Source organism: Gracilinanus agilis, chromosome 2 (assembly GCF_016433145.1).
Source record: "Gracilinanus agilis isolate LMUSP501 chromosome 2, AgileGrace, whole genome shotgun sequence".
Lineage (NCBI taxonomy): Eukaryota > Metazoa > Chordata > Mammalia > Didelphimorphia > Didelphidae > Gracilinanus > Gracilinanus agilis.
In genome coordinates, this window is record NC_058131.1 from 285,284,376 (window position 1) to 285,306,793 (window position 22,418).

Genomic DNA, 22,418 nt, shown 5'->3' on the forward strand with positions numbered 1-22,418 from the left:
GGGGCGACTCATGAAACAGTCTTTGGCCCCAGAGGAACAGCCTTGGAAGGGCTGAGACCAGGGCTTCTAGCCTAAGGGGCTTAGTGCTCAAGGGCAGGGGAGGGGAGGGAAGGGGTCCAGTCGCTATCATGGCTTTTCTTCCATTCCTGGTATAACCATTTTATACATTTACTTTCTCTCCCACCCTTGCCTAGGAAATAAGACTACCAATGTCTACAGCATTTCTTCTTTATACATTTTTTAATTTCATTTACCCCTTTGCAAGAACTGAGGGCCAGGGAATAGTAAAGGGGGAACCTATTCCTGCTTTTCCACCGAACTGGAATGCAGGTGGAAAGATGGCAGGCTGGCCTGCCTGGTCCCTTTAAACATCCGAGGGCTTGGAATCTGGAAAGGAAAAATTCAGAGAATGGGAGAGGCCTGACCTCCATCCTCTTGCCTCCTGCTCCTTCACCCCATCCCTTCCACCTATCAAAGATCCTCCTTTTACATCCTTGCCCTCATCCTCCCTCCCTTGTTTCCTCACCTCAGGGTTGCTGAAAGCCTTAACAGGCCTACGGCTTTTGAATGGCTCAGATTCTTGGCTATCCTCTGGGGCTGAGGGTGGACGGGGCACCAGGCCCAGGTCTCCAAGCTTGTACGGTTGTATGTCGGTCAATTGCTGGAGCAAAGTGGTGGGCTCACTTGGCTGAGGACTAAGAAGAAAGAGAGTCAGGGTTGAGGGGACTCCAAAAAGAAATACCTCCTCTTTTCCCTAATTTTGCACACTTCAAAACCCAACCCAAATCCTTCCTCTTTTGAAGCCTTCCTTGATGAAGACTCTCAGGGCAGGTCACTACTCACCTGTCCTCTAAAGATGTCAAGAAAGACTGGACCGAGGGGGACCTGGGCGGGGGAGTTACAAACTCTGGCATATTGGGCTTCACAATCACAACCTCAGTGAGTATATCCAATAGCTGCCGCAGCATCTCCTTCCTCCCTAGGTGGAAAAACAGGTCTACCTCGCCAGGCCCAGTTTTATCAGGGCGTATCTGTAGGGATCAGGAGAGAGGCAGTGTGTGGAGAGAGGTCAGCCCTGTGAGCTCTCCCCAAATCTCCCATATCCCCCACCTGCCTACATCTGCACAGGTCTTGATGAGTATTACAGCAGTCAAACTCGGCAACTATCTCAGCATGGATTAGCATCGCCCTGTCCTTTATGGATAAGGGCTCTCCCCTCATGATCTATGGAAGCTGAGGCCAGGAAATGGAACATGATTTGCTTTGTCACACTGATTGAGCCACTCAATGTCTCTGGGGCTGAGTTTCTTCATCTGTAAAATGGGGAGGTTGAACTAGATAATCCCTAAGGCTTCTTCCAACCTAGCATTCTATGGTTCTAGATATGAGCTGTCTTATCCAGAGTCATACAAGGAGTTAATGGCAGAAATGAAAGCAGAATCTGGGTCTCCTCAAGCTTCAGTTTCCTTACCTATAAAATGGGGATGATAACACCTAGCCTTACCTTCCTCATTATAGTGAGAGTTAAATGAGGTAAAGGGATGTGGGAGCACTTTGCCAATTGTAGTGCTGGGAGTAGCTATGATGGTATACTGAGTTTAAAGGGTGGGCACACCTAGTATTCTTCGGGTCCTCCACCTGTCACTCAGTATCCCATTTCTGGCTCACTAACCTATATAGCCCATGGCAGTGATGGTGAACCTTTTAGAAATGAAGCACTGTCCACACCCCACCACACACCCCCAGACCAGTGCCATGCCTGCCTCACCCAGACCGAGTGCCTTGTCCCCCCTACCATATACTGGGTACACCCTGCCCCCTTTACCCCACAGGGAAGGGAGGAAGTGCTCCCATTGGGCTCCTGAAAGGAGAGAGGGTGAAGTAAGGAATGTCCTCAGCAAGTATAGAGAGAGGGAGGGGAGTGGCCCGAGCACTCTGCTCCCCTCCAGCTATTCTGCCTGTCAGCTGCACACCTTACCTCCATGTGCTCCCATTAGCTGCTGGGCAGAGGGGTGGGGCATGTGAAAAAATATTGTCAGGCTTGGTGGAGAGGGGGAGGGGAGTAGCTCTGCCCAAGTCCCTCTGCCTTTCTAATAAGGAACTGGGGGTGGGGTGGGGTGGAGGGAAGGAGGGAGGATGACTTGAGTGCCCACAGAGAGCTCTGTATGCCATCTTTGGCACCCCTGCCATAGGTTTGCCATCACTGGCCTATGGTCATGCAACATAGCATGCATTCTTTGGTTGGACAGTTCTCATCATCTGGAGTCTTAGCTCTGACTGCACATCCTTAGTCAGGGTCTACACGCTCACCATCATCAAGTCCCGGAGGTGGCAAGTTGCTCTGGCCAGCACAACCTCCAGGCTTTCCCTCTTATCCTTCTCCTTTTCCAGATCTAGTGTCAGCTTCTGCCCCTGTGTCTTCTGTTTTTTCAGTTGCTTCCTCATGCTCTTTATCCTTATTCTGGGGATTCAGGGACAGAGGACTATGAGGGGCTGAATTTATTTCCACTATATCCCCTCACCCTGCAGTAGATAAAGTGTTAGACTAGGAGGTCAGAAGACATTTCTTAGCTGTATGGGCAAGTCATTTAATGTCTCACAGCCTCAGTTTCCTCACCTGTAAAATGAGGCTAATAAAAGCACCTATTTCCTAAGGTTGGTGTGAAGATCAAATGCATGCAAAGCACTTTGCAAACCTTAAAGTGCTATATAAATACTAGCCATTGTCATTATTAAATTTTTTGATACCAGAATTATCATCATCATTATTATGACCATTAACCTAATCATCATCATCATTATGTGGTGGTGGTGGTGATGAAGATGATGGGTTATAGGCAAGACAGAGAACTGTACTCAAGAGTGGCTTCATTAGCCAGTATCAATACCTTTTGAGGCTAATTTTTAACCCATACCTTCTGTCTTAGAATTCATGCTGTGCATTGGTTCCAAGGCAGATGAGTGTTAAGGGCTAGGCAATGGAGTTTAAGTGACTTGCCCAGGGTCACACAGCCTGAAAGTGTCTGAGGTTAGATTTGAACCCAGGACCCCCCATCTCTAGGCCTGAATTTATCCATTGAGCCACCCAGCTGCCCCTTGATACCACTTCTTGACCATGAGAGGGTACATGGATGGCTTATTCACTTCCTGTGTCTAGAACTACCTCTGGTTAAATCATTATTTTTAGAAGTAGAAGTGGCATCAAGAGATCATGTGGCTGTCTCCTACATCCCTGAGGAGAAGCCAAGAGGATAGAGATGTCTATGTCCAAGCCTTGCAAAGTTTGTAATAGAATCAAGGCTGGGAGCCAGTCTCCTCACTCCCCGATTAGTGGTCTTTACATGGCCCCATCCTAATATGGCCCCATCCTAATATTCCCCCAGAGAACACGTATTCACTGGTTACTTTCCCATGTGAGCAATCTGGGACTATGGTTTCTTATACTGAGTACTTTGGTCACTGGAATGAATTTTCTGTCCACCCCACTGGTTCACCTCCTCCCTTTCCCTCCCCTGGAGGAAGGGCAAAGTTATCTTACTTTAAGTCCTGGTTGTCTTCCTCCAGCTGCTGAAAAGCAATCTCTGCCTCGCTCAAAATTACCCGAAGCTGGTCAGCTTCGACCTCTGTTTGCTGTTGCTCCTGATACTTAGCAGAAAGAAGTTGAATCATCTAGGGGAGAAGGGAGAGGCCAGGAGGTAGTGACTACATGAGCCACACAGATGACCTGCTCCCATCCCAGGGGAGCTTGGGATCTTCTCAAGATAATTTACAGTGCTGAAGGAAATCCCATTGTGCCTTCTCCATATCCTCAGTGGGTATATTAATTTAAATAAATCCATAGGTATGTATATATGTATATATATTTTTAAACCCTTAACTTCCTTCTTAGAATCAATACTATGGATTGGTTCCAAGGCAGAAGAGTGGTAAGTGCTAGGCAATGGGGGTCAAGTGACTTGCCCAGGGTCACATAGCTGGGAAGTGTCTGAGGCCAGATTTGAACCTAGGACCTCCAGTCTCTAGGCCTGACTCTCAATTCACTGAGCCACCCAGCTGCCCCCTACATATATACATATAAAACAAATGAACTGTTGCTTCCCTTGCGTAAAAGAAGCTATCCCCATCTACACAAATCTTCCCTATCCTTTAAGTCTTACTTTTCCTGACAGTCCCAGACCACATTGATCTTCTCTCCTTTCTCTTCCTCTGCCTTTATCTGCACTGCTAATTTAGCACCTTGCTGTCATGTGGCATTTTTGTATTGTCCTATACTCCCTAAAGGATTTATTCTTTTTTTTTTTTATTTTAAACCCTTAACTTCTGGGTATTGACTTATAGGTGGAAGATTGGTAAGGGTAGGCAATGGGGGTCAAGTGATTTGCCCAGGGTCACACAGCTGGGATTTATTCTAATGGATCTCATCTCCCCAACTAGGCTTGTAAGCTCCTTCTCAAGGGTATCAGCAGTCTTTGTACTGAGATAGTTCTATTACCAAAGAGGATGAATCCCAATGAGATACACTGTGATCAGAAACTCTGTTACCAGATGTAGATTAATACAGAAGACTTAGGAATGAGTTCTAGAACTTTAAATATGGCACAAAAACATCATGAAATATGAACTCAGATGAAGGTTCCTGGCATGGAGACCACCAGCTTTCTTCCCTTTTGGATGGATCTCAGTGGTAGGTCACTACCATTTCTAGGTCCTCAGAATTAGATAAAAGTTCCCTGTGAAGTGCCAGGGGCCAGTTAATAGATCCTATAGTTTTGTTTTTTTGGTTTGTTTTATTTTGTTTTGTTTTCTGAAGAAAAGTGTGTTTACACCTTGTTTGGGGAAACAAACCTTTCCTTTATTGGGGAAAATATACCATAAAGAAGCACTATTGTACACACTTCTTTTCAAGCCAGGAAAATTCCAGCTCCTTAGCTCTTCCAGAACATGGAGGAAGGAATGACAGAGGGATGGAATGAAGGAGAAAGGAAAGTGGAGCCCTTTTTTCATTTCTCAAGAATAGTCCCATGTTGGCAAAGACGTGGCACACGTGCCCCAGTACCAGGGAGGTGGCTGCTCTGTTCCCTCTCTCCACCCTGCCTGAGAACATTTTTGCATGTCCTGCTCCTCTGTCTAGCCGCCCAATGCAAACACTTCTTCCCTCTGCTCTCTGGGTTATGCAGGGGCTCACAGGCAGCTTGAAGGTACAGTTCGGGCATGGGATCTCTAAAATTCACTAACACTGCTCTAAACTGTTCTCATTACTTGATGTGTCAGCACCTCCACAGTGGACAGCTCCCTAGCAGCCTCCAGTACCTTCCATGGTAAATTTTAGTTTTTAAGAATGCTCAGTTTTAGTGAACTTTCATTGGCTGCCTATTCTGTGGCCAACACTGTGGCAGCCACCAGAGTAGACTTCTTTAAATGACACATAAGAGCATCTCCCCAGTGTCATTTATTTAGAGAGTACCATATTTCTTCTGCCCTTCATCCTGTTGCCCTCCTATAGCATCTCTTTCCCGCCTTTGCCTCCACTTCATTGCTGCCAGGGGGGGAAAAACCCAAAGCAAACAAACCAAACCAAACCTAGTCCTAAAGAAAAAAAGTTTCCTCTCCAATATCTTCACTCTCTCTTCCCCCAATTTTCTTATCTTTATCGAGGACGCAGGCCCCGATAAACCCTCCTTCTAAGATAGATTCGGTGCACATGTAGGTCAAAGCCTTTCTCACTTCTGACCAGCTGGTCTTACCTTCATGTGGCTGAGGCTGTTTTTAACCATGTTCTTCTCATTTTTCTCCAGAAGCTCCAGCTGTTTGCACAACTCCAGCTTGGACTCTTTCAGCTGCCCATTCTCCTTGAGCTGCTCCAAGTTTCGGGAGTTTATTTTGGCCAGATCCAGGGCCACCATCATGTTCTCCCGAATAGCTCTCTTTGTTGTCTCTGCCATCTGGGAGGTAGAAAACTTGCGAAACTCAGTTGCCACTGAGTTCATACGATTGATTATGTCCTTCCGAAGTCTTTGTAGAATGGAGAAAAGGAGCTAGTATGAGGCCCAGGATCTTAGATATTCTTGGAATTCACATTCATATACTTCTTCGCCCAAGCCAAGACCTCTGAACCCCCTCAGGCCTTGGGATTGTCTGCTGATGTTCTCCAATCCTGTGCCTTAAAAATTGGTCATAGAGTTATAGAATCAGACCATCAGAGCTGGAAGGATCCCTACAGAATATTTAGGCCAATATCAATCCTTTATGAATGAGGAAACTGGAGTCTAATATACACACATAAGCGTATGCAAGATTACATAGCTAATATCTAAGAGGGCGATCCCCCCAGTGCCTAAGTTTAGATGATAAGATTGCCTTCTAGATCACCTTTGATTTGGGTAAATGATCTCTAGATCCATTTAGATACCAGGAGAAGAGCCCTCAGCTCTTAATTTCACCTCATCTTGTACCCACTCCATTCCTGTCCCCCAACCCACCATTACCTACAGGTGGTTCAAACCTTTCTTTATCCATCAAAGCCTTCCTTTCCAAGTTGTAAATATAAGTCTTATATTCGTCTTGCTGGGTCTTTAGCTGTTCCTCCAGAAGGGAAAACTTGGACATGAGTTCAGACTTGTGGAATTGGAAATCCTCTAAGGCAGCCAGCTTCCCCCCTGTCCAGAAAAAACCATGTTAGTGAGAGGGACCCAACATCCTAGGGTATGTGGAACAATTCACTCCTGGGCATCAGCTCCTCAGGGAGAATGCTTCTCTGTACCCCACCCCTACTACTTCTCAGCCTATCAGTGACCTGGTTTGACCCCACTGTTCCAGCCCAATTTGGAACACCTTCCCAGTTCACACCCTCCGCTTCAGTCTTCTTGGTGTTCCCCTGTGCCTAGCATACCCAGGAACTTTTTGCCCAATCAAAACCTCCCCCTTGGTAAGCCCCATCTCCTTTCTTCTACTTATTTATTTGTTTGTTTGTTTGTTTATTATTATTATTTTAACACTTACCTTCCTTCTTAGAATCAATACTATGTATTGGTTCCAAGGCAGAAGAGTGGTAAGGGTTAGGCAATGGGGGTTAAGTGACATGCCCAGGGTCACACAGCTAGGAAGCGTCTGAGGCCAAATTTGAACCCAGGACCTCCCATCTCTGAACCTGGCTCTGGATCCACTGAGCCAGCTAGCTGCCCCCTCTTCTACTTATTTAGAGCATCTTTCAAGATTTAGTTTAAATCTTACCATCTCTTTTCTTGACCTGTCCATGACTTTTCCCTTTTCAGAAATCTTGAACATTTATACAAGCTATGATTGACAATAAGGCTGATTGACTTCAGTATCCAAATGAATGTTGTCTCCTTCAAAGTGGTTCCCTTGGGGGCAGGCTTGACTCAGTAGATTGAGAGCCGGGCTTAGAGACAGAAGGTCCTGGGTTCAAATTTGACCTCAGGCACTTCCTAATTATGTGATCCTGGGCAAGTCACTAAACTCCATTTGCCTAGCCTTTACTGCTCTTCTGCCTTGGAACTTAGTATCAATTCTAAAATGGAAAGTAGTAAGGGTTGAAAACTAAAAGGAATGACATGAAAGATGGATGGAAGTATGGCAATGGGTGTATTACCATCTTCTTTGCTATTGTATTCATAGAAACCATGGGTGAGATTTTTCCATTTGACTTGCAGCTAGGACTTATATATACCATCCCCCTCCCCCATTAGAATGTGAGCTCCTTGGGCAGATCCAGGAGAACCTTATACACAGAGACTGATATACTGTGGTACAATTGAACATAACAGACTTCTCTACTAGTAGCAATACAAGGATCCAGAGCAAGGCTGAGGGATTTATGAGAAAGAAAACTAGCCACATTCAATGGAAGAACTGTGGGAGGAGAAACACAGAGGAAAAACAACTGCTTGAACACATGGACTGATGGGGATATTATTGGGGATGTGGACACTAAACGATAACTCTAGCCCAACTATCAATAATATGGAATTAGGTCTTGATCAATGATACATGTAAAACCCAGTGGAATTGTGCATTGGCTAAGGGAAGTTAGGAGGGCTTGGGGGAGAGGGAAAGAACATGAAATATGTAACTATGGGAAAATATTCAAAATTAAAATAAAATAAAAAAGAATATGAGTTCCTTGAAAGGAGGAACTGTCTTCCTTTTCTTTTTGTGACTTGCCCAGGGTCACACAGCTGGGAAGTGTCTGCAGTCACATTTGAATCCAAGACCTCCCTCTCCAGGCCTGATTTTCTCTCTCCTGAGATGCCTAGCTGCCCCCTCTCACTGTGATTTTTATGGCCATAATTCTTAAAGCTAGAAAGGCTCATCTAGTCTAACCACTTCATTTTATAGAGGAATAAGAATCAAAAAGAGGAAGTGATCTAAGGTCAAATATACAGGTAATAAGTAAGTAGAATTTGGATATGAACCTATGTGCTTATCTAGACAGGTAATCTCTTTTGAGACCAGGGATCTGCCTTTTCCTCCTATCTTATTCATGGTGAGGAAGACCTAAGTTCAAATCTGCCCTCGGACACTCAATAGCTATGTGATGCTGGGCAAGTTACTTAACCCTGTTTGCTTCAGTTTCCTCATATGTCAAATGAGCTGAAGAAAGAAATGGCAAACCACTCCAATGTCCTTTTTTTAATTAAAAAATTTTTAAATCTTTACCTTCTGCCTTAGAATTGACACTGTCATTTCCAAGACAGAAGAACAGTAAGGTCTAGGGCAATTGAGGTTAAGTTACTTGCCCAAGGTCACACACAGCTAGGAGGTGTCCAAGGCTAGATTTGAACCCAGAACTTTCTGTCTCTAGGGCTGGCTCTCTATTCACTGAGCCATCTAGTTGCCCCTCTCCCCACTCTAGAATTTTTGCCAAGAAAACCCCAAATGGGATCACAAAGAGTCAGGCTCAACTGAAAATTACTGACCATCTACAGTGTAGCCTCGGTCAGTGGCTGGGCACTTTGGAATCATTCAGTGAAGATGTTATGATGGAACACCTGATTTGGGCCCTTACCTTACCTAACATGATATTCTCCATGGTGAGCTGATCTTTGGTTTCCTGGAACTCATGGCGAACCTGGGCCAGTTGGGCCTCAAAGGCATCCTTCTCTACCTCTTTGGAGACCTGCAGCCCATGTATCTGTGAGTTAAGGTCAATGATCTCATCCACACGTTGGTTGAGAGTCCGTTTTAGGAAGGAAACAACCTCCTTTTTGTTGTGGGTTAGCTGCTGAAACTCATCCTGGAACACTTTCTCCTGCTTGGATAACTCTTCCCATTTTGTTTTGTACCTTGAGAAAGAGGCAGGCAAGGGTTGGAGGAGCAGAGTACTTACTGCTGTGTGGTCGTAAAGATCTGGGTTAATATATTCAAAGGGAGAAAATAGGTTATCTAGTGGTTCTCCAGTGGTTTTTCCTACCCAGTAAGGAAGGAGACAAGAGACAACATGTTCAGGAACTGGACTATTGATGCTTTCTTCCTACTTCCTGGGAGCAAAATACAAGAAGATTGAAGATCCAAGGGGGCAGAGAGGAGGCCATAAGTATCTTAGGGTTCAACATTTGGTTCTAATATCAGCCTTAGAGAACTACCAGAAAAAATGAAACTCTTCAAAGCCAGGAGGCCAAAGTGATTTGGAAAGAGTCAAAGAGATTTTTGCTTATGTAAAATGGAGCAGTTGACTACCTGGTGTGACTGTAGGACAGCGCCACCCTTTCCAAAAACATTCCCCTCTACTGGCCTGTCATTTATGCTGCAAATGCTAGCAATCACCATCCATCCCTGTGGATTGCCCTACCCATCCCTTGGAAAATGCAGATCCCTCACTGAAGGGTTAGCACAGCAAGTCCCCATGAGCTCTGCAGAAATCTGGGCTCACTCACTCAGCCCAGGCAGAGGATATAGGGGTGCTGAGGGGGCAGGAAAGGGCCCAGAAAGAAGAGCTGAGCAATCCTGAAGTCAGACTCTCAGTTTCCCACTATGTCCCAGAGCTGTCCCAGGAGCCAGGCACAGTGACTGTGCAGCCTCCTGGACTCGAGCTTCCTGGTATTTAGAGCTTGTCTGTTCTTTCAGAGCTGATGAAACCGAGCTTCCTGGTATTTAGAGCTTGTCTGTTCTTTCAGAGCTGATGAAACCCAGAGGGACCATCTATTCCAACTCCTTAATTTTTTAAAACTTAGAAAAAAATTTCAATTACATGTAGAAATAATTTGGGACAATTGTCATCTGACATTTTTTGATTCATTCTCTCCTTCCTCCTTCCACGAGGCAGTAAATAATCTGATATAGTTTATACCAGTGCTGTTATGCAATATATATTTCCATATTCCTCATGCCATAAAAGAAGACACATATCACACATACAAGAAATATTTCATGAAGGAAATAAAGTGCAAGATGGTGTGCTTTGATCAGCAGTCAGACTCCAATAGGCCCTTCTTTGGCCGTGGATAACATTTTTTAGCCCAAGTCTCTTGGGATTATCTTGGAACCTTGTTTTGCTGACAATACTTCAGGCCTTCACAGTTGATTATCATCCAGTATTTCTGTTACTGCATATACAGTTCTCCTGGTTCTGCTCACCTCACTTTGCATCAGTTCATCTAAGTCTTTCCAGGATTTTCTGAACTCATCCTAGTCACCATTTCTTATGGCACAGTAGTATTCCACTACAACCATATACCACAACTTGTTCAGCCATTCCCCAACCGAGGGACAACCCAAGTCTCCAATTCTTTGCCACTACCAACCCCTTTGTTTTTACAGATGGGGAAAGTGAGGCCCAGAGAGGGAGGGAGTCTCACAGTTGGTTCAAGTCAAAACTAGGATTGACACCAATAATAATGACTAATATTCAGAGTCCTCAGCACTAAAGCCAAGATGGGGATGTATGGCAACCGTTCTCCCAGGGGCCCAGGCCTGTGGCTCCCATTGCCCCAACAGCTTTCAGATCTTCCGCTGACTGTTGTCTGGACCTCCTAACTCACTGACCTCTCAAGCCGATTCTCCAGGTCCCGAATTTGGATGTGGTAGAACTCCCTGGTTTCTGTCAAGACAGATGCCAAGGCATTAGTAGCCTCCTGGACATCTATTTTCTTTTTCTTCTCTTTCTTCTTAGGAGCCATGGCTGGCTATCGCTGCCCCTTTAAAAGTCTTAGCTGTTGCTAAGGAAGTTGCCTTCCATACATAGTAACAGGCAGAGAAGGAACTGAATTTAAAGGAACTCTGACCACCGACAAGTTGGGACTGTTTCTTGGTCTTTCCCTATCCCTGTTCAAAAAGCTCTCCCTGGGCAGCATCTTCTGACCCCTGCAATTCCACAGCCACTTCCTACAAAAGCAGACTTTTATTACCTCTCATCTGCAATTCCCTATTTTTAAAGATTTTTCTTTTTTCTGTATTTATGCCTTTTGTTTCTGTAACACATTTAATTTTGAACATGTCTCTCCCCATCTTCCCTTATTCAGGGAATTATCCCTTGGAAGAAAGATGTTAAAAGAAAGTTGATACCCAAGACACCTGGAAATAAATTCAATTATTTATTTTCCCCCAGTTATATATAATAACAAATTTCCACATCAGTTTCTAAACTTCTATGATCCAAATTGTTTCCCTTCCTCTCTTCCCTCCCCACTCCCAGAGCTAGAAAGCGATTCCTTCTGGGTATCATCATGCAAAACATATCTCCGTATTGTTCTAAATTCTCTAATTTAAAAAAAAAGAGAGAAAGTTGGGGAAGTTAATAGCAAAATCAGTCAATACTTCAAATGTGCCCAGTAGTATATCCATAGTGCTCCCTGTTTCCAGTAAAATGAATAGTTTGATCATCTCTTCTCTGGAGCCCAGCTTGGTCATTATCATTTTTTTTAAACCCTTACCTTCCATCTTAGCATTAATACTGTGATTTGGTTCCAAGGCAGAAGAGCAGTAAGGGCTGAGCAATAGTGGTCAAGTGACTTGCCCAGGGTCACACAGCTAAGAAGTGTCCCAGGCCAGATTTGAACCCAGGACCTCCCATCTCCAGGCCTATTTACTGAGTCACTTAGCTGCCCCCTAACTTCTTTATTATTGTTGAGGGTACCATCCCCTTCTTAGGGCCTCATGTTCTCAACCTAGGTGCCATCCCCTACTCCTCACCCTCTCCATCTCCTCTAATCAGGTTGCCAAGTCCTTTGAACTCTGCCTTTATAACAGCTCTTGTGTGTGTGTATATATATAGACCCCTTATCTCTTCCTACTCGGCCACTATCCTGGTCTGGGACCTCATCACCTCCCACCTGGACTGTTTCAATAGCCTGCTGGGAGGTGTTATTGCCTTCAGTCCATCCTTTACTTTGCTGACAAATGGATCCTCCTAAAGCATAAATCTGATCATATCACACACGTACACATACCACAAACATCTATACGCATGCCCATCACCTCTAGGATCAAATATAAAATCCTCGATTTGCCTTTAAAATTTTTTTAATTTAATTTTTAAAGATTTTTTCCATGGTTACATGATTCATTTTCTCTCCCTCTCCCCGTATTTGCCTTTGAAAAAATCCTTCCCTTCTATCTTAGAATCAACTCCAAGGCAGAAGAGCAGTAAGGGCTAGGCAATGGAGGTTAAGTGACTTGCCCAGGGTCAAACAGCTAGGAAGTATCTAAGGTCAGATTTAAACCCAGGACCTCCTGTCTGTAGGCCTGACTCTCCATTCACTGAGCTACCCAGCTGCCCCCTAGACTTGCCTTTTAAAGCCCTTGACAGCTTGGTCCCCTTTTAACTTGTCACACCTTCCTCCACTCCTAGATCCAATTACCCCCTAGCTGCCAGTAATGACTTTATTCCATCTTTGTCACTGGGCATTTGCTCTGGCTGGCCCCCAGGCCTGGAATGCTCTTCCACTTCCCGGCTTCTTTCAAGTCCTAGGGCAAACCCTGCTTCCACAGGAAGCCTTTCTCTATCCCCTTTGATGCCCTGGGCCTCCCCTCTGTCGATGATGTCCTGCCTGTCTCGTAGATCTTGTTTGTGCTTCATTTTCACGTTGTAGGAGAAAACACTGGACTGGGGATCTCCTGAGAGCCAGGCCTGACTTTTGCCTTTCTTGGTATCTCCAGGCCTCGGTACACAGCCTGGCATAGGACGTATTTAAAACCAAAACTCAAAAACTAGGACAGAAAGACAAAGGCTAAGCCATTGGGGTGAAGTGACTTGCCTAGGGTCACCCAGCTAGGACATGTCTGAGGTCACATTTGAACTCAGGTTTTCCTGCCTCACAGTGCTCTAGCCACTGAACCACCTAGCTGTACCCCTCAGCCTCCGCCCCCCCCCCCCCCCAGCCATTTTTTTTTTTTTTTTTAAGAATTGGCTCCGGCCTTAGAAATCGACTAGTCCTTTAGAGGGGTGGGGACACGTCTGGTCTGAGATTACACAGCAAGTCAGTGGTAGAGCCTTCACCAGAACTCGGGTGTCCTGGCTCCCGGCCTCCATCTAGAAGAAGCCAATAATGATGGAGAAGCAGCCCACAGCGATGTTTTCCCCCAATCCAGGATCCGGGCTGCCTCTGGGCCTTGGTATTCTCGTGCCCCCTAGTGGCCAGCAGGAGGCACTGACGGCTCACTAGACTCCAGGCGAGGACAGGAATGGACCATTCCTAGCAGCTCCCCGACTCCCTGCCCCGCTCCTAGAGGACTGCTGCGGCTCATTCATTGGACACTTGAATTCAGGGCGTGTCTCCCTCCGGAAGTTCTCCCTCCGGAAGTTCTGCCCCCGGCCGCGTTTCCCCAGTTTTCCGTGAAGGCGTCGAGAGGGCAGCGGGCAGTAACTCTCCACGAAGGAGGTCGGAAGGCCTCCAAGACGTCCACCGTCCACACTGGAAGAGGGACGACCCGCGAAAGGTTCGGATGACTAGGACGATGCAATTTCTTTTACTCCGGTCTTTGGAACGCGGCGGTTGGCTCAGAACTATGGTATTTCCGTATGCTTGGAGCGCCTCCAGAGAAGGGAACCGAATCAGAGGAACAAAGATGAATCCTGGGTCATGGCATTTCACTTTGGTTACCTTAAGCCCTTCTGGTCTAACCTCCATTCTAAGACAGAAGAGTGGGAAGGGTGAGGCAGTCCGGGGTTAAGTGACTTGCCCAAGGTCACACAGTGAGCACAAACCATTTTAATGTTTTATCTTTATTTTATTTTAATAACAAATTTTGGGGGTCAGCTGGGTGGCTCAGTGGATTGAGAGCCGGGCCTAGAGACAGGAAATCCTAGGTTCAAATCTGGCCACAGACACTTCCCAGCTGTGTGACCCTGGGCAAGTCACTTAACCTCCATTGCCTTGCCCATACTTGGCAAAGATGTGGTACCTGTGCAGAGCAGGCACTCAGGGAGCTGCTCTGATTTTTTACATGCCCTGCCCCTCCGTCCATGGGTCCAAAGCAAACACATTCTCCTTCAGTTCTCTCCCATAATGGGGGGCTCACAGACAGCCTGAATTTGCCCTCTGGACACTCACATTTGGAAAAGTTTCACCACCCTTCTGTCTTGGAAACAATATTCAAGTATTGATTCCAAGACAGAAGGTAAGGGTTTAAAAAAAAACAAAACCTCAAATCATATAAAAAAATGATAAATCATAAGCACTTATCATTTTAAATTGCCTTCTCATTTGATCATCACAATACTTCTATGGAGTACGCGAGGCAAGGATTTTTTTTTTAGTTTTATTTTTATCTTATTTTAATAACAAATTTCCACATACATTTTCTAAAGTTATAGGATCCATATTATCTCCCTCCCTTCTCCATGCCCCCACCCCCACCCAGGAGCCAACAAGCAATTCAATCTGGGGTATAGATGTATTAGCACGCAAAACTTATTTCCATATTGTTCATTTCTGTAAGCAAATAATCTTAGAGAACCAAAACTCCAAAACATATACCCAAAGAAGTGATAAATCATATGTTTTCATCCGCATTTATGCTCTAACAGTTCTTTCTCTGAAGGTGGATAACATTCTTTGTCACAAGTCCTCAGAATTGTCCTGGATCTTTGTATTGCCTATAATAGCTAAGCTTTCACAGTTGATCGTTTCACAATATTGCTTTTACTGTGTACAATGTTCTCCTGGTTCTGCTCCTTTCACTCTGCATCAATTCCTGGAGGTCGTTCCAGTTCGCATGGAATTCCTGCAGTTTATTATTCCTTTGAGCACAATAGTATTCCATCACCAGCAGATACCACAATTTTGTTCAGCCATTCCCCAATTGAGGGTCATCCCGTCATTTTCCAATTTTGCCAGAAAATTATGATTCTCCAAAAAAGTGTGGCTATAAATATTTTTGCACAAACAGATCCTTTCCCATTTTTTCAAAAATCTTTTTGGGGTATAAACCCAGCAGTGGTATGACTGGATCAAAGGGCAGACAGTCTTTTATAGCCCTTTGAACATAGTTCCAAATGGCCCTCCAGAATGGCTGAATCAATTCATAACTCCACCAGCAATGCATTAGTGTCCCAATTTTACAAGGCAGAGATTATTCATCCTATTTGATAAATAGCATCTAAAGATTATTATGTCATAGATTAGCACCTCCCTCAGAGGGTTGTCATAAGATCAATTGAGATAACATATGTGTGGTGCTTTACAAACCTTAAAATTCTGTATAAATGTAAGCTATTGTTATTGATTATTGTTGTTTTCGATGAAAGGGATCTCAGAGGTCATCTAGTTCATTCTCATTTAATTGGATGGAAAAATGAGTCCTAGAGAAGTGATGTGTTTGGCCCTAGGTCACATTGGTGGTGAGGAGCAGAGCTGAGATCCAAACCTGCATCCTCTGATTCCTGCACCCTGGTGCCTTTCCCAGCATCTTGCTAAAGAGAATATTTTATGATTCTCCAAGCAACTGAACAGTAAGCATGGGCTTTGCCTATGAGAAATTAAAGCCAAAGACACAGAAACTGAGGCCTTGCGAGATGAAGTGAGTTGCCCATAGTTGCAGAGCTGGAACCAGAGCCATAAATAACCAGGAATGTTTGCACCTGGGCCAAGCAGGTGCCTTAAGATGGAGGAAGGGGTGGGCAGCAGTAAATACTGCCCCAAGGAGGAGAAATCCAGAGACCTCTGAACACCCTGGAGTCCCTGGGGATTTTACAGAGTTATTTTGTGGTTCAGTTATTCAGTTGTGTCCAATTCTTTGTGATCTCATGGGCCATGCTATCCATAATGGAGTGGTTATTAGGTAGTTCCTAATTGTAATTAATTAGGGCAGCTACATGTTGCAGTGGATAGAGCTCTGGGCCTGGAGTTAGATTCGATTTGAATTCAATTCCAATCTCAGACACTATGTGATCCTGGATAAGTCATTTAATCCTGTTTGTCTCAGTTTCCTCATCTGTCAAATGATCTGGAGAAGGAAATGGAAAACTACTTCAGTATCTTTGCCAAAAAAATCCCAAATGGGGTCATGAAGAAGCAGGCCTGAATAGAATGAATGAACAACAACATTTAATTATTCTTAATAAACTTGGTGCTCAAGTCAAAGTGTTTGGGTTTTTTTAATGCTCTTACCTGCCATCTTATTATCAGTTGTATTAGTTCCAAGCAGAAGAGTAGTAAGGGCTGGGCAATGGGGGTTAAGTGACTTGTGCGGGGCCACACAACTGGGAAGTGTCTGAGGCCAAATTTGAACCCAGGATCTTTTGTCTATGAAAAGGAAATTTGCCCTTCCCCTTTTCCACTAAGCGTAAGGACCCAAAGCGAGGACTGAGGGAAATAATTGGATAGATTAGGTCATGAGGATAGAATGGCAGCCAGAAAAAGGCAGCAATGGAGTCAAGGATATCTCCAGACAGGGGGCTGAGCAATCTTCCCCTGCACTGCCCCCTTGGACTTTTCCCCCAGGGCATTGCAGGTACATTAGAAGGCATAGTTGGCTCTAGAGACATCAAGTGTAAGAGTTAGGAGGTGGAGAATAGGTTTGATAAACTGAGGCAAGAGTGAATTTCAGTCTCTCTGCTTCTGTGTTTCTGTGCTGACCAGACTTGCTGGCGAGAGTGTCTCGGGGGCCCTTAATGGAGGCCTTAGGTTAGCAAACTAAATGAAGCAATAAGGAAAATACCCTTTAAATCTCTCTATTTCTTATCTTTTACCTATCCAAGTAATTCTAATACATTTTATTAATTTATAGCCAGTCTCATGATTTTCATTCTTACAGGTCTCTAAGCCTGGCTTTCTAGCCACTGAACTACCTCGCTGCCCCCCCAAAGTAGTTTCTTAACTTGTGGCATTCTAGAAGCCTGCCTACTGAGAGGAGGGCTGAAGTGGCCTAGGTAGCATCAGAACCATGTTTCCACAGTCCCCGGCCAGCACTCCTTCCGGCAGGTGGTGAAACTGGACTTCCCGTGGCAGTGTGGGATCCCAGTTCTTCCAGAGCAGTGGCTCCTGGTCTCGTGGTGCAGAATAAACAGCTAAGCTGATAGGGATGCCCCTTGATTCTTCTGGGTGAGCCCTGCCCCCAGATTTCCCCCTCCTCAGGAAAGTTGTAGCTTGATGGGAAAAACTTAGAAGGAAAACAAAGATCCCTTGGGAGGAAGCAGAGGAATCCCCAAGGATGACTGTTTCTTCAGCAGGAGCTGAAGGGTTGGCAGGCTCTGCCTTCTGCTTTGCCCTGCCTGAACTGTGTCCCCACCCCTCTCCCAGGGTGAGCAATGCAGGGAGGACATCAGCCTGTCCCTTGTCTCCCACAGGACCAAGATGCCTCAAAGTGCTCATCTCATTTGGCAAGGTGGCTCGTCACACTTTCAGTTTGGTCCACTTGCCCTCCTTCTTAGCTTCAGGAAATTTTGAGAATGAAAAAGACCAAGTTCTTGGAGCTGGGATAGGGCAAAGGGGAGGGCAAGAAGAAGAAAAGGCATCCTTCAAAAGGCAAAGCCCTCCATCTTGCCCCAACTGCAGGGCTTTCCCCTGTGGACTAGTCATAAATAAGGAGGTGGCATGAGGGGAAACCCAGGTGCTCCCTCTCCTAAAGTGAAGGGCCTAGTTTGCCTGGCCAGGGTCAGAACCAGGGCTGGGTCTCTTTCCCTAACCCTAGATGTAGCCAGAGCTCAGGTCACATCGTGGCTTCTGCTGTCTCTTTTCTTTTTGTCCAAAGAACCCCAAGATAGCTGAATTGGGGTTCAGATGCTTCTCCAGTAAGTGTATGTTCCCGAACCATCCTGTCACTAAGACTGCCCACCATCCCCTCCCCTTGCCCTATCTTCTTAGAGGCATCTGAGACACTTGTCAGTGGCCTTTTTTATTTCTCACCTCACCCCTTAGAGCCATTTTCACCCTGGGACAAAGACTCTTTCACTTTGCCCCAGCTATGGTTCTATCTGGGACTACTAGAACCTAAGATTTTTGACACCCTGCCCAGGACTCTTCATTGTTTTTCAGTACAGTAAGTCACTGAAACAGAGGGGAAGCAAATTTTTTGAAACCAAAACTGGCTATCAAGCAAAGCAGATTAAACTTCTCCTAGTCTAGGGCCATGGTGGCGAACCCATGACATGCATGCCAGAGGGGGCCCTCTCAGAGCCCTCTCTGTGAGCATGCATTGTCACTCCAGCACAGAGTTCACCAGAGTTTGTTACTAGAAAGCCAGAGGGAGGCTGGGCCAGGATGCTTCCCCCTACCTTTCCATGCACACCTGAGGACATTCCTCATGTCATTCACCCCTCTAAAAGGTTTGCCATCACTGTCCTAGAGCATAAAGAGAGGCCATGCTGATGAACCTATGGCATATGTGACAGAGGGGGCTGCTCTCCTCCCCCTCTCCGTGTGTCTAAGGCAGTGATGGGCAAACTACGGCCCGTGAGCCAGATATGGCCCCCTGAAATGTTCTATCTGGCCATGGGACATTATTCCTAAGCTGACAAATACAATGAGCAGGATACAATACAATGAAACTTTGAAAGAGTTGCCTTAGAAACAGACTGACAGATGAGCATTTCCTTTCCTTTGGCCCCCTCTTTAAAAAGTTTGTCCATCACTGATCTAAGGGCATCCTCACTTCTCTTCCCAACAGCCCAATGGGAGTGCTTCCTCCCTCCCCTGAGCAGGGGCTCACATGCAGCATGAGGGTTGCAGTTTGGGCACTCGGTCTCTAAAAGGTTCACCATCACTGGTCTAGGGTAACGTAGCCTGGTGGTTCCTCCTTATAGTGGCTAATCCCCAGTGCAGTTGACTCCCTGCTCCTTTCCTCACTACATTAAGTGGCTTCCCTGCCATTGGAATGATTTGAGCAGAAACCAGAATATCCTGGGCTCCCTCCTCCCTGGCTTACAGTTACATTCTTTCCCAGGTGGCCCTATCCATCGGCCATTAAACACTTTTGATTCTGCATTCTCTTGGGCTCGCTGTGGGCAGCAATTAGAAGATGCCCTGATCTCCTGACTAGTCTTGCTCTCAGGACAGGACAAGATAAAGTGATGGTGGCTATTTCAGAAGCTACACAACCTCTCTCATTTCATTGTCCAAATCCACCCCTAGGGTAGGGTCAGCCTCCAAGTGGACCACAATTTCCTTCCTATCCCTTTATTTATCCAGGTGAAAAGAAGTTCCGACTGCCCCGTCACTTTGCCAGTGTTGGGCTGCTATGCATATTAGTCTCAGATCCATCAGCAGGTAGAGTCACTTCCTTCTTGGTGACCTGTTGCCTCCCTGTGTAAATGTCCAGCAGGTTCCAGCATGACAGGGGCTCAGGATGTTGGTCAATTCATTGTTGGTGATCCACTGGCTGCTTTTGCTCCCCTCTTCTCCCATTTCTTCTAGTTACTCCTAAAATAGCAGAAAACAATGCAGCCAGCATAGAATACAAAATAACACTAATTATCTTAGAGTGCTAACGTTGCCTTCTAGAACATAAAGGAGGGTAAGAAGAAACAGCACATTGCTTTGAGAGGTGCAAAGAATCAAAGTTTATGGAGGATTGTGCAGTGAGCATTTTTCTCAAAAAGAAAATTTTAAAAGGACAACTGCTGGGGCAGCTAGGTGGCTCAGTGGATAGAGCACCAGGTTTGGAGTTGGAAGGACCTGGGTTCAAATGTGACCTCATATACTTCCTAGCTGTGTGACCCTGGGTGAATCACTTAACTTCAATTGTCCACCCTTATTGCTCTTCTTCCTTGGAACCAATACTCAATATGGATCCTAAGATGGAAGATAAAGGTTTAAAAATAAAATAAAAAGACAACTGCTGAACATACCATTTAGCCTAGTGACATTGTAGAGCCAAGTTCATCACCTCCATCAAGGCATCCCTGACCATCTTAGCCCACAGTGATTTCTTTTTTCTTTGAGCTCCCGGTCTTGTCAATACCACTAAATGGGGACTTAGCAGACAATGGGCCATAGACTGTAAGAACATAGCTTGCGCTGGAAAGAACTCCTTATGAGATCATTTAGTCCAGGGGTTCTTAATCTGGGAATCTCAAACACCTATTGAGAGATTTCAGGAATTCTGTGAACTTGGGTGGGGGAAAATTGTATATTTATTTCAATATAAATTTCCTTTATAATCCTTTTATTTTATGCCTTTAAAACCATTCTGAGAAGGGGTCCATAGATTTCAGCAGACTGCCAAAGGGGTCTATGATATAAAAAGAGTTAAGAATCCCTGATCTGGACCAACTCCCTAATTTTACAGACAAAGTTGAGGCCCAGAGTAGAAGGGACTTGTTCAAGGCCACACAAAAGAGCCTGGGACAAGAGGCTTGATTTTAAAAGTACAGGTCTTGTTTCCCAAACTAGACATATTTTGTATTCCTCCAGAAAGCCCACATAAGATTAGTATGTGGAAGCATTAAGGAGGAACAGTATCTGGTTTAAAAACAAGATACAACTTTCTAACCATTAGGGCTGCCCAATCGTAGAGACAAGACCAGCTTATCAAGCTGATAATCACCTTGTTAGGGAACATGTACAAGGTAATCCTGCACTGGGCTGAAAGTTAGACTGGGTGACTTCTGGGATCCCTTTCAATGATAAAATTCGAAAAACATTATTTAAGTAAATAATAAAATGCTCAATAGGTTTGTCATTTGTTGGACCAACTAGATAACACACTGCATGCTTTAGTCAAAGTTATCAAAGATAAACAATTTGGTTCTCCCTTTCAACTAGACAGATGCAAACACTGAGCAAAATCTCCAAAGAGCAAAAGGATGCAACTTCCTTTGTAACAGTCCCCATCAGGTTTAAGATTCACATTCATAAGAAAAATGAGAAGTGTCATCTTAAACACATAAACTCACCTGCATTGATGAATGGGCTTTCCCCCCCCCTCCTATTTTATCTATTAAAGAGCAGACATGGGAGCATTTGTCATGGTGTTTTCTGGCATGTTTCCTAATAGCTTTGTAATTTCAGTCAATTAATCTCTGTACTAGATTGTAAGCTCTCTGAGGGCTGGGACCAAGCCATACCTTGTTTAAATTTCCTATCTTCCTCAGTGCCTAGCATGGTGTTTTTGCACTTAGGAGGTGTTAAAAAGTGCTGTAATTAAGCAAACATTATTTGGGGGGCATTTACTCTATAGGAAGCCATTGAGACGCATGCACACACGTGCACCTGTGTGTGTAATTATTAACTCTTCTTAATACTTGTACAGTTTATAGGAGACTGAAAACATTGTGGAACAGGAAGAGGGCTCCTCTACAGGTCCTATCTGCCTTCTGGTAGACTACAGGCCCTTCTCCAGACAGGAAGAGAAACTAAAGTCAAGGTAAATCAGAAGAGATGGCATAGAGCAATGCACACTCAAGTTCTTGGAGCCTAAAGGTAGGTAGGCAGGGGATGGGATGGGAGAAGAGACCCCTTTCTGGAAGCAAAGGAGCATAGTTTCTGCCAGGAACAGTTTGCTTCTGGAAGAAGCAATAGCACAATCAACTGAATTGCATAAATAAAGCAGTTTTCCTAGGTCCACACCCCTCCTATGGTCAGGGAAGAAGAAAGATACAATAGACAAAGAAAGAATTGCACCAGAGAACAGTCATAATGCATTGTGCTGTCACACTTGTTTAACTCATGCTCCATAAATTCTGGGGTCCACAGTGTAAACTGTGTAAGCCATCATCATGGGCTGGGTCCTACCACCTGACAACTCATTTTGCAAACTGAATAATCATTATGCCACTTATTTGAATATTTTCTGTAAGCACTTCTGGGGCATCTGTCTCATGTCCAACAGTGTACTGAATACTCATTGGTGGAGAACCAGGAAGTGGGAGACACAATCCATGATCTAGTTGGAGGGAATGACAGGAGTATGGTATGCACAGCACATAAGCAAGGCAGAAATAATATTATCTAGAATAAAATCTGAAATCCTTTTGCCCCAATTCTCCTTTTCCTCTCATAGATGCGTTTGGGATTGAGGTAAAG

General features: G+C 45.0%; 1 protein-coding gene across 1 annotated transcript; it reads right to left on the minus strand.

The window, feature by feature from the left end:
* Positions 1-297: 297 nt before the first annotated feature.
* On the minus strand, positions 298-11,135 carry LOC123233632 (cilia- and flagella-associated protein 157-like). The gene is made up of 9 exons (XM_044659697.1): positions 11,002-11,135; positions 9,031-9,302; positions 6,503-6,656; positions 5,745-6,012; positions 3,539-3,669; positions 2,311-2,461; positions 844-1,031; positions 527-695; positions 298-387 (listed from the first exon to the last, which is right to left on the minus strand). The coding sequence occupies exons 1-9, from the start codon at positions 11,133-11,135 to the stop codon at positions 298-300; spliced, it is 1,557 nt and encodes a 518-aa protein (XP_044515632.1).
* Between the last annotated feature and the right edge of the window lie 11,283 nt (positions 11,136-22,418).

Excerpts from the sequence above, each read along its gene's own strand:
- LOC123233632 (XM_044659697.1), bottom strand. The coding sequence starts at position 11,135 with ATGGCTCCTAAGAAGAAAGAGAAGAAAAAGAAAATAGATGTCCAGGAG. Across the intron at positions 9,303-11,001 it reads CTGGAGAATCGGCTTGAGAG|GTACAAAACAAAATGGGAAG; the intron begins GTCAGTGAGTTA and ends CTCTTTCTCAAG. Across the intron at positions 6,657-9,030 it reads CATGGAGAATATCATGTTAG|GGGGGAAGCTGGCTGCCTTA; the intron begins GTAAGGTAAGGG and ends TTTTCTGGACAG.